The sequence below is a fragment of the Cervus elaphus genome, chromosome 25 (assembly GCF_910594005.1).
Source record: "Cervus elaphus chromosome 25, mCerEla1.1, whole genome shotgun sequence".
Lineage (NCBI taxonomy): Eukaryota > Metazoa > Chordata > Mammalia > Artiodactyla > Cervidae > Cervus > Cervus elaphus.
The window spans coordinates 57,573,636-57,586,479 of NC_057839.1; the positions used below are offsets into that span (position 1 = coordinate 57,573,636).

Genomic DNA, 12,844 nt, shown 5'->3' on the forward strand with positions numbered 1-12,844 from the left:
TCTTGTGTTACTGAAGAAAGATTCTGACTGTCTAGTCATAGTCAGGTAATATCCCTCGGGTCAGAGGCACACTTGTGAGGACAAGCTTTGGCCAAGGATGGCTCCTGAAATCTGAGTTCTTGCAGAGGAGTATACTGGATCAGGCTTCAAGGGTCTAGCTCTGATTCTGGCTTTGAACGTAACTGCGGCCCATTGGTCAAACTATGTCACTTCTCTGGGCTTCAGAGACTTTATCTCTGCACATGAACAGGTTGGGTTAAATCATACCCAGTATTTCCTGATTTGGAAATTTAGTTACTATGTTTGTCCACTTCATATCTCTGTGGTGCCAGGTGTTCCATCCGTCCAGGATTTGAAGGACAGAATTGGAGTTGCATTCAAATGAAATTAAGCCAATTCTCGTGAACACTTCTGGTTACAAGGAAACTGTGTGTCTGTGCGCTCCGTCACTCAGCTGTGTTCGACTCTGTGACCCCGTGGACAGTAGCCTCTCTGTCCATGGGACTATCAGTCCATGGGATTATCCTGGCAAGAATATTGGAGTGGGTTGCCATTTCCTTCTCCAGGAGATCTTCCTGACCCAGGGATTGAATCCCAAGTCTCCTGGGTCTCCTGCATTGGCAGGTGGATTCTTTACCATCTGGGAAGCCCAGGGGAACTCTAGGATATCTGTATTATATATTTAAAAAGTATTGGACTCATTCCTTTATGTCTTTTATTGAAATAATAATATCCACAAATCTTTTTTTTCCTCAAGCCCTGTTGGGTAGAAACTTAGATAATATAACAATTCTTCTCTCCAGTGAATTCTTTTAATCCTTTTTTTTAATTAGCATACTGTGTATTTTATAATGTATAATAAGTTTGCAGCTTTTGAGGAGTATTCTGTGAATACACCTATGGTAGATTTGTGCTCCAGGGCTGGTGAGTGAAAGAGCAGAAGGATCTCCTTTCTACTGAGGAAGAAAAAAAATCATTAAAATAATTAATTGATGGATTGGTTTTTTAGCAAAGCAAGTGGTCAGAAAAATGGCCAGCATTTCTTTTCTTAATTCTCCTGTTTTGTCTGGAAATAGAAGAGAAGAGTATCCACATCTGACTCTTAGGCTTTTTGGTCTGGCACAGGCATTTATAACTATATCGTTCATGATTGTTTAACTCAAGTAAACATTTGATGAGCAAGCCAACAGGATAGAGGGGGAGGCTGCTACAATTTGCTAAGGCTAAAACCAACACTTGTAAAGAATTTTCACTCTTCTACTTCTGGCAGGCTGTGTGTGTGTGTATGTGTGTGTGTGTGTGTGTTTTGAAAGGGGTGGGGCAAAACCCACTGTTATGAAATAAAGGCCCAAATCTTTAAACGCTTTTCATTTCTATCTTGGAATACATGTTTCAGTTTGTCTTTGGTATCTCCAGGCATTACTCTTAACTTTTGAAAGAACAGTACTGGAGAGATTTTGTGTTTTAACAGCACTATTGCACCCAGATGGAGTCAGTCTTGTCATCTTTTAGATTCCAGTGACAGTTACTCTTCTCTTTCTCATTCCCTTTCATTTAGCAAAGGTTTATTGAGTTCCTACTATATATCAGCAATTGAAGTAGAATTAGGGTTCCTGTCCTCAAGGAGTACATGGCTGATTGGGGTCACAGACCTAATATTCTCTCGTCTGTGGTTTTATCTCAGATTTGCCAAGAAGACAGAATTAGCAGAATTCAATGCAAGAGGATAGCCTAGCCTAGGCGATCTTTGGGTTTTAGCTTAACTGATTTGAGGGGATGGTAATTAGCTGAAATAAGGATGGTAGGTTGAGAAGGAAATCCAAATTATGTCAGGACCTTCTAGAAAAGGGAGGGCTTCCCTCATTGCCAACTAGTGAGAAGTGATACTCCATGTTAAAGTTTGCCTTTGCATCTTGTTCTGTTCCCAGACAGTTTTGTCATCAGCATTGAAGGGGCAGCATGAATGTGCTCTTTGCATCCGGGCTGGTGACACAGATCTCACTGAGTGGAGAGGAAGGTGTAGAGGGCGACAATGTTGTAAAACAAACACTGTGAACTTCCTTTTGTGTGCTCCCAGAGGTGCAGTCATTTAGGGTCTTCACTATGATCATTTCCTGGGTGCCATTCTCTACTTTGAGGATGCAGAGGATTAGATCATCCATATTTAGACATTAGCCAGTCTCTAGCGTCAGGTGTTTCCATGTCATGAGAAGTTTCTGAATAATTTGTTGTCCTTATCTCATTTCTTGTGCAGATTTTATTGCCAATGTTCATGATGAATCTGTTTTTGAACCACTGAGCTTTAAACTCTTATGACCAGCCTGCCATTCTCAACTTGGTTCTGGGGGTGGGGGTATATCAAAATATAATAATCAACAATAGAAAAAACAACTCATCTTTAATAGATATAAGTGCATTTATGTAGGATATTTCTTTTTATCATTTGTTACGATGGGCAACACTGCAAATTTGTATTCTGAAAAATCCCCATATGTAATCAGGACACTGTATTGATAGCTCCCAGAGGCCTAGATTTAGGGTATCAGAATGATCACTTTCTTTTGTGAATTTAGTGATTTCTGTAATTGAATATGTATTGTCTTTTAGTCTTTATGGGCTTCCCTCATAGCTCAGTTGGTAAAGAATACACCTGCAATACAGGAGACCCTGGTTCGATTCCTGGGTAAGAAAGATATGCTGGAGAAGGGAAAGGCTCCCAGTATTCTTGGGATTTCCTTGTGGCTCAGCTGGTAAAGAATCTGCCTGCAATGCGGGAGACCTGGGTTCAATCGCTGGGTTGGGAAGATCCCTGGAGAAGAGAAAGGCTACCCACTCCAGTATTCTGGCCTGGAGAATTCCACGGACTGTATAAGTCCATGGGGTCACAAAGAGTCAGACATGACTGAGCGACTTTCACTTCAATCTTTATATCTCTATTTAAGTTTTGTATTTTTGCACTTCTTTTTGTTTTTCTGATTTTTGTTTTACTTTAACCTTCATATATAGTTGAGTCCAACAAAACCCATTCAGTATACATAGAAATAACTTGTAGTTATTTCTTCAAGATTCATATTAACAAGATTCAACAATGGAAGAGTGACTTTTAAAGTGATTACCTCTACACTTTCGTCTGAGTTTCCATAACTGTTGGGCATTTAACTGTTGAGTATCTTAGGAAAATGTGAAAGAAGAATTAATGCATTTTATTACATTCTAGCAAAGATGCCCTCAACAGAAAGTATCTTGGGCCACTGTCTTATTTGGCTAACCCTCGTTGGTGTAACCACACTCTGGTCTTCCCCAAGTTCCTCAAGGGGAATTAAGTAGTAATACTGGGGCTACTTTATGAGGTTGACTCTAATCCACTCTAATCTGTTCTTCTTAAATGGAGTTAAAGGGGACCAAAAGTCACCATTCTGCTGATGGTACACACTGACTTTTCAGAATGACACAGGTTATATTTACAGAGTTCAGTTACATGGAAACTCACTGAGAGAGAGAGAGGGAGAGAAGAAGAATCTTGGCCAGGGAGAATAGTTAAATTTAATTGAGAAATCTTGGACATTTTCACAATCAAGAGAGCCTTTTCAGGGAGAGTGGTTAAATTTAATTGAGAAATCTTGGACATTTTCACGATCAAGAGAACCTTTTCTGGCCAATTATCTGCTGAGAGTTCTTTAGCTTTCCCAAGGGTCTCTGTGACTGAACCACACACAGGCCTTTAGGTTGTGTTATAATTAGGATCTTGCATATCTTGGGACAGCTCAGGATGGGTACCGCTTACCAGATAGAGAGCGCACCACTCACAGTGTTGCCTGCATATAAGGTTCCTCAACACTTTTCTCTCCTAGGATGAGGGCAAATGGAAGGGGCTGTTTTCTTGGCACTCCTAGAGGTGAAATAGTGTTGGTGACATACAAGGATATTAAAAATGGCAACTAATTATATCACTTTGCCCAAGTCATAGTCTCTGGGACTTAATTTACTCATATTTTAAATGAGGGTGATGTAGTTTATATACCAGGTCTGTCTTGGTTTGTTTGAACTGCTATAACAAAATACCACAGCCTGAGTGGCTTAAACAATAAACATTTATTTCTTATAGTTTTGAAGGTTGTGGGAAGTCCAAAGTCAAGGTGCTGGCTTACTCAGTCTGGTGAGGGCTCTCTCCGTGGTTTGCAGACAGCCATTTTCTGTTATTATCCCACAGGGCCTTTCTTTGGTGCATGCACACACACACACACACACATTCATTTGCACACAGAAAACTCACATCTCTTTCTCTTTGTATAAGGGCATTAGTCACTCTCAGGAATTATAACTCTAATTACTTCCCAAAGATCCCACCTCCAAATACCATCATGTTACAGGTTAGTGCTTCAACATATGAATTTGGGGAGATATATTCAGTCAATAGAGTGATCTTTCAGTTGGTCATTATGTGACTAGAAGATACAACCATCCTTTGGGAATTTACCATGAGTAGGCTTGTAGTACTCAAGGGTTACAATTAGACAGATTTGGGCTTCAGTCTCAGAGCTGATATCATCATGACATTGGACAACTGGCTAAATCTCTCTAGGTCTCAGTTTCCTTAACAGGGAAACTAACTACTCAAAAATGTACCTATTTATAGAGTTGCAGTCAAGATTATGCAAGAAATGAAATGATTAGACTGGTGGTTTGGTAGTTAATACCAACATTTGTTTACATTTGACCACAAAGTTTGCAGGTCTCTGTTAACTGTAACTTGCCATTTGTCTATGGGCTTCCCTGGTAGCTCATCTGGTAAAGAATCCACCTACAATGCAGGAGACCCTGATTCAACTCCTGGGGCGGAAAGATCCCCCTGGAGAAGGGATAGGCTGCCCACTCCTGTATTCTTGGGCTGCCCTGATGGCTCAGACTGTAAAGAATCTGCCTGCAATGCGGGAGACCTGGGTTTGATCCCTGGGTTGGGAAGATCCCCTGGAGAAAGGCATGGCAACCCACTCCAGTGTTCTTGCCTGGAGAATCCTCATGGACAGAGGAGCCTGGTGGGCTGCAGTCCATGGGGTCACAAAGAGTCAGACATGACTGAGCAACTAAGCACGGCACAGCACATTTGTCTAAATTGAAATAAACACAGACAAATGGTGTATATGTCTGTGTGCACACGGATGCATACGTTAGTCTGTGTACCTTGAGAGTCTTCCCATTATTTCTTGGGCAGTTAGCTGATTTTCTACTACCACATAGGAATTTCAACTAGCACACTTTCAAATTTGGGATATATTTTACTTTCGTAAGCACTGTGCCCTTATTTCAATGAACCCACAAACTATTTAAACTTTTCTGTTGATAAAGATTATTTCATAACAAAATGTTCCTTTGTACATCAATAAAGGGGTGCTTTAATTAAATGCTACTGGCAAGAAAATGATTTAAAAAAACAAAACAAAACAACCAACCACACACACAGGGACACCTACACACATATTCTCCTCAAGTCTCAAAACTCTAAGTTCCCATGAATCACACCGTGTTGACATCTTTGCCATTAATAATGTAGCAAGGACCATAAAATGTTTAATATTTACATTTTCTAGAAATTATCATTGCTTTTCACTTCAGAGTTAGTGACTCAGATGAAGTAAATCTAAGCTTGTTTTCCTATGACCTAATATGTCAAGATGACAAATTCATTTCAAGGCTTAACTTGAGGTATGAGTCAGAGAGTGGCTAAGGATAATGTGAAGTGATCCATTATTAAACAAGAGGGGACCAATCATCAGGAGGATTCTCAACACATGAACTAGAATGAAATAAATCCTTACCTCTGGATTTCAATGATCATAGTAGTCATATTTACTCATGAACACAAATGGTATTTGCCACAGCTTCAAACAATCTAAAGGAGAGAGAGGGAAAGTGTACATTACAAAGGACAGTCTTGGGGTGAGATGGGGGGTCTCATATTTTGGTAAAATGAAAGCCTCTAGAGAATGAGGAGTAATTCCAGACATTTGTGGAGAATAAGGGCTTTCCTTATAGCTCAGTTGGTAAGGAATCCGCCTGCAAGGCGGGAGACCTGAGTTTGATCCCTGAATTGGGAAGATACCCTAGAGAAGGGAAAGGCTACCAACTCCAGTATTCTGGACTGGAGAATTCCATGGATTATATAAACCATGAGGTCACAAAGAGGCGAACACAACTGAATGACTTTCACTTTTCACTATGGAGAATAAAGCCAAGTCAAAACATCTCTCATAACTTGAATGCAATTAAGAAGCAGCTCGTGCAGGGGAAAACTTAAAGAGGACTTGTCTTCATGAGAACTTCAAGTAGTTCTCCTTTAAATTTAGTTCAAAATGTACTATAAAGATTTGTGGGATTTATTTCTGCTTGTTGGGTAGATTTATGTATTTAGGAAAAGGCTACCAGGAATATATTCCCAGAAAATGATTTAAGCTCGAGTAAATGATCTGATTTCTGGTCTTTCAAAGGAAATCAACAAAAAAGACTAGGATTCTATGAAATGAGTGGATTTCCCTGGTGAAACCAGCCCCCCATTGCTGCCCTTATCCAGAATGAACCTGTTTCAGACCATAATGGTCTTGTGATTAGTGTGAATGAATGCCCCTCACCACCCTTGTGGCTCAACTGGTAAAGAATCTGCCCACAATGCAGGAGACCCCAGTTTGATTCCTGGATTGGGAAGATCCACTGGAGAAGGGATAGGCTATTCACTCCAGTATTCTTGGGCTTCCCTTGTGCTCAGCTGGAAAAGAATCCACCTGCAATGTGGGAAATCTGGGTTTGATCTCTGGGCTGGGAAGATCCCCTGGAGAAGGAAAAGGCTACCCATTCCTGTATTCTGGCCTAGAGAATTCCATGGGCTGTATACTCCATGGAGTCACAAAGAGTCAGACACCACTGAGCGAATTTCACTACACCACATAGATTCACTATTGATTTTTAATTAATGATAATATCTTGTATTTAGATAGTTACCATCCCCAAGGAAATCTGAGTGCTTTATAGTTGATCAGTTTCAATTTATCTTCATAGCATCTGGTGGAATGTACAGATTAGGTATTCGAATCACATTTTAAGGAGAAAAAACATAATCAGAAAAGTTAAATTGTTACTCATGGAGATTTCAGAATGCTAATATTAGAATTATCAATTAAAACCTGGTAGTCTTGACTTATAATTCTGACTGTTTCCCCAAAACATCTGGTCATTTGGGTCAATTCTGATTATTCCTTAGGAAAAAAGGAATCAAACAATTGAATTGCTATGATTGACAAAAGTTTACATTTCTCCTTATTATTTCAGTGGTATATAATAATTGGGTTCAAGATATTTTTGTTTATGCATTTTTTAGTGGCCTATGTTAGTGCCTTTGGAATGCTCTTAAGTCATGTGCATTAGAAGTTTATCTCCTGGTAAGGGATAGATGTTGCTAAGAGTCGTTCATAACATAGCAACTGAACAACAACAGAACGAGACAGGTATAAAATTTAAATTCTGATATTAGATAAGTATGATTTTTTCAAAGACGAGGTATCTCCATCACCTACCAGCAGTGTCTTAGTTGGCCAAAAAAAAAAAAAATTCTCCCCAACAAAAGCTTGTTCCAAACACTAACCCATTGTCCATACGGGAGGTTATCATCATTCTTTCAGTCACCCATTCTTCTAGCCTTAAAAATGGGAGACTGATTTTCCCCCTTTTTGCATTTACAATTTCTGTCAGCTTTTCCTCTGGCAAGTTTATTCCTTTGTTTCTCTGTGTTCTACTGCTGACACTCTGCTCCTCACATAAATGTGGTAAAATCCTTATTTGTCTCCCTCCTTCTGTTGTCTGTTCCTCAACCCATCTTAGGTCAATTTTCCTAATAAATTTCCCATTATTTTTGAAATTATGAATTATTTGGGTGCATAAAAGCATATAGAATAATACATTGAACATTCACATCCCCACCACCGAGCTTAAAAAAACACGATACTAAAGATACAGTAGAAAGCCCTCTTTGAAGCCTCTCTCCATTTAATCCCCCATTATCATGAATTTAATGGTCATTATGCCCATGCACGTTTTAACATATTTACCACGTATATATCTATACCCATAAAAAATGTATAGTATTTCTTCACTCCAATCAATTATATTTCTAAAATTTTCATTTGGTATATGGCTTTGAGATTTCCACTATTGCCTCAAGATTTGTAGTGCATGTGACTTTGTTCCCTTCTGTTTCATTGCTATGATCCTTTGGATCACAGTTTATCCATTCTTTTCAGGATGGACATTGAGATTGGTTGTGATTTTTTTCTGCAAATACACACAAACGTATAAAACATTTTTTACATGTTTCCTTTTTCGTATTGATGAGAGTTTTCTAGGACATGCACCCAAGATTCTTAATGCTTGGAGGTGGTAGGATCTTCTCATTTTCAAATTTTGGTTAAAAGTGATTGTGTCAACTGACACATCCTCCTTACGTGCACTTTAAGAAAGACTTCGTTGGCCTCTCCTCCCACTTTCAGTGGAATTTCAGATTCCTCTAAGAGAAACTCCTTCTCGCTTTTCTATCTGAAGGGCCCTCTCCACCAGGGACTCCTTTTTGTAATGGGTCACAGATTCCAAAGCTTTTAGACTATACAGTGAAATGTAACTGTGTGGAAAATGCACGGTGTGCTGGGATCTCGGGTAGGCAGTGGAGATGGAGCCGTGCATCAGGGCACCACATGTACAGATGGCCAGTTTGCTGTGCCCGAGGCTCCTGTGTTATCTTGTTTACTTTCCCGAGAGTCTGTCTCAGAAATGTGTGGTCACCCGTTCACCGTATAGCAGCCAAAGCCCTCTGGAGCCCGCCTGCCTGGGTCTGAATCCCTGCTCCAATGCTGCCACCGTCTGCGCTTGAGCAACTTGTTTGTAAAATGGAGGACACGCTGGTGTTTGCTTCATAAGGGTTTGGTGAGAACTGAATGAAACGATATAAGTAAAGCCCTCAAAGAAAGAAAGTGAAAGTAAAAGTCGCTCAGTCGTGTCTGACTCTTTGCAACACCATGGACTATACAGTCCATGGGATTCTCCAGGCCAAAATACTGGAATGGGTAACATTTCCCTTCTCCAGCGGATCATCCCAACCCAGGGATCAAACCCAGGTCTCCTGCATTGCAGGCAGATTCTTTACCAGCTGAGCCACAAAGGAAGCCCAAAAGCTCTCAAGAAGGTGCTTAACAAATATTTGTTGAATTGTTGAGGGGAGGAAAAATAATAGAAGGTTCGCTCATACCTCCTTTGTGTCATCGTTTTAGAAGCTGTGGAGATGGCAGTGAGCTTGACATCTGTTTGACAAATCCAGTTGGCAACACAGACCAAGCCCCTAACACATTGCTTGGCTCACAGTGAGCACTCAGGAAATATACGCTGATTGTACAAATGACAATGTACAAATTTATAATTTGTACAAATTCGTACAATTGTACAAATGATGGTTTCCTAGTGTTAGTGTCTCTCAGTCTTTTCTGACTCTTTGCGACCCCATGGACTGTAGCCCACCAGGCTTCTCTGTCCATGGAATTCTCCAGGCAAGAATACTCAAGTGGGTTGCCATTCCCTTGTCCAGGGTATCTTCCGGACCTGGGGATCAAACCCAGGTCTCCTGCATTGCATGCCGATTCGTTATTGTCTGAGCCACCAGGGAAGGGCTGATGGTTCTCCTAAGGCATCATAAACACCTAAGCCTACCCTGAGCCAAAATGAAGCAAGTAGTTTGTACCCAAGATGACCTTACTGTCTGCATGGTAGTAGATTCTTATTTTTGAATATTGACTACACCTGTGTAAGACAGCTAGTAGCTTGCCATTAGACATATTTGAGTAGTCAGAATACCAATTTGTTTGATGATGCTGAGTAACAGATAATTGACTGTTTCCTTAATGTCTTACTTGGATGCAAAATAGCATTCTTACCTTTTTGATGATGACCAGTCTTCCCCCCCTCCCCCACCCTTAAATTTCAGGTCTCATTGTCCATGAAGGCGCTGCAGTTTACAGAGTGTTTAAGCGCTGGCGAGCTGTCAACTTACACTGGGATGTATTAAATTATGACAAAGCCACAGACATCGAAGAAAGTAGCCGGGGAGAGTCTTCCACGAGCAGGACTTTATGGTTGCCATTGACGGCTCTGCGGAACAGGAACTTGGTCCACCCAACCCAGCTGACCTCCCCAAGGTTTCAATGTGGCTACGTGTTATTGCATCTGTTCAATCGAATGAGGGCCCATGAAGATTTGTCAGAAGACAACAGCTCGGGGGAGGTTGTGATGAGAGTGACTTCAGTGTGACAGAGCTGAGAAGGTGCGGTGTGGACCACCCTGCACATTTTGGAATGTAATTGCAATGAATGGCAAAACCATAGCACTTCTAAAAACACACATCTATGAACTTTTTAAAATTTATGCTTTTTATATGAACATTTGAATTGCAAATACATTTTTCTGAAAAAAAGAGTCCTCCTGTTCTTTGCTTTCTAATTTATCACATCTTTTATAAGTTGGTACTTGAAATCATTATACGTATTATTTAACTCTACTTGGTTAAAAGAATGATAAAAGTTATACTTAAGGTCAAAACTATTTTTTCTTGCTTGTTTTAAATATATTTTTATCAAACGTCGTGCTCCATGTGTAATTTTTCAGGCATGCTACGAATGGGGAAGAGTTTAGAATGCTGTGGGAAAATTTCCAAAGTGCCCATCAAGGACAAAGCAAAACATCCTCTGTGATGCTTGCACTGGTCCTCCTCATGCTTCCAGCTGGTTGTCAATCTAAGCGTGACTTTTTTGTGTGGGATCAATTAAACTGTCACCAGGAATGCAAGTCTTAGGAATTATGGCTTGTTTTCTAACTTCTGAAATAGTTCAGAGAGCTTATAAAAATACAGATGATTGGAATAAAAATAGTCTTACAGACATACTTCAAAGATACTGCAGGTTCCCTTCCAGACATGCAATAAAGCCAATATCACAACAAAGCAAATCACTCAAATTTTTTGGTTTCCCAGAGCATATAAAAGATGTTTACACTGTACTGCAGTGTGTTAAGCGTGCAATAGCATTAGTTCTTAAAAAAAAAAAAAAACACCCAATGTACTTACTTTAAAAATCTAAATAGTGCTAGCCATCATCTGAGCCTTCAAGCTATAATAATAACTTCAAAGATCACTGATTCCAGATCACCATAACAAGTATAATAATGGGAAATTTGAAATATTGCAAGAATCACCAAAATATGACACAGATATATGAAGTGAGAAAATGCTATTGTGAAAATGGTGCCAATAACTTACTCCACACAGAGTTGCCCTAAACCTTTGATTTGTCAAAAATGCAATGTCCGTAAGGCACAATTTAAAAAAGAAATGAAGTGCAGTAAAACAAGATATGCCTGCACTACCAGGTCACATAGACAGGGCACCCTGCCTACTTATAACTGAAAAAGCTCACTAAAACGTTGCATCTTGAACATGTAATAATAACACTGCCTCATGTTTCCTTAACCCTCTCATAGACCAGCCACAATTATATTTGTTAATTATTAGTATCTTGATTTCTGTTGAGTACCATCTTAATTAGATTTTGTTTTTGTGAGAGCTTATATACCTACTTAATCATTTAAACACTGATTCTGTTACTTGGTTTAATGAAGTCCTGGGGAATATATTCTCCAGCAGTGAGAAGTGGTTCTCTTTTACTAGATAAGTATTTTTCAAGAGAAAAGAGGAAAAGAAAAATGAATCTCTTGACTCCCCAGGAACAGGTTGCAAAGTAGAGATACCTGGAGATTTTCCACCTTTTCCTCCTCCTCATGGAAGTAAATGGCACATTTTAACAGGTAATGACAGAATAGATGAGGAGGCAGGCGGTCCTGCTTTCATTGGAAACGAGATGAACAGGTAGGTCATTTGAAGTAACTGATGGTGAGATTTTTTAAAGCACATGAAATCAAATGCTTTACATTCTATTTTCTAAAAATAACCTTTGAGTGATTCATAATAGAACAGTTAACATTTACAGGTAACCTTGTGATTCATACAGAGCCAATTCTACTAAAAGTTGAAATAATATTTTCCCAGTTAATAAAAAAGCTGCATCACAAATGAGTTAAAGGGGTGAGCATTTGCAGAAACGTGAAGAAAGAATCAGGAAGTCATGAAAGAAGGAAAATTAAACTACTCTTTCGGGACAGATCTAGAAAGTGAGAGGATCTAGGAAGTGTTGATTGTTTGTACCCGATGTTACAGGAGCACAATCCCGGGTGAGGCACCAAAGGGTAGCGATCCGTCCTGTCCCCCTGCTCTCTGCCCTCGGTCTTGCCACCTGGGACAGAAAAGAAGACTGTTCATTTAATAGTGAAACCAAGGGAGCAAACTTGCTGGCAAAGCAGCAGTCCATGACTTGTGCCCCTGAGGGTGGACACTTTAATCACAAAGGGAGTCTTCAATGGCACCACATTTAATGCAGTGTGCTCTTGTTTAATTTAGTTAAACACACATTGAATTTTGGGTGCTGTTGTTTACAGCATGATGGTAAAAATACTGGATCAAGAGACTGTAAACACAGTGAGACTATCACTGCTCCACCCTTGGTATTCATATCAACCTTTGTATTCATACCAACCTTTGTATTCATATCAACTTCCCCCGAAAAGGAGGAGGAGGAGAGGGTGGGAGACTCTTTCCGTAACTCTGCATGGAGTGCCCAGGGCTGAGGCACCTGGAGATGACAAGGTACAGAGGGTCTGTCAACCAGAAAGGAAGATTCACCCCAGCTTCCCCTCCTTCCCACGGCCT

General features: G+C 40.0%; 1 protein-coding gene across 1 annotated transcript in view; it reads left to right on the forward strand.

Annotated features, from left to right (window-relative positions):
• Positions 1 to 10,665, forward strand: part of MARCHF11 (membrane associated ring-CH-type finger 11) — a 110,687-nt gene extending 100,022 nt beyond the window's left edge. Inside the window, exon 4 of the mRNA XM_043887542.1 lies at positions 10,016 to 10,665. Within this exon, the coding sequence (XP_043743477.1) occupies positions 10,016 to 10,338 (323 nt within the window). The 3' untranslated portion in view covers positions 10,339 to 10,665. The remainder of the gene's footprint in view (positions 1 to 10,015) is intronic.
• The last annotated feature ends 2,179 nt before the right edge of the window (positions 10,666 to 12,844 follow it).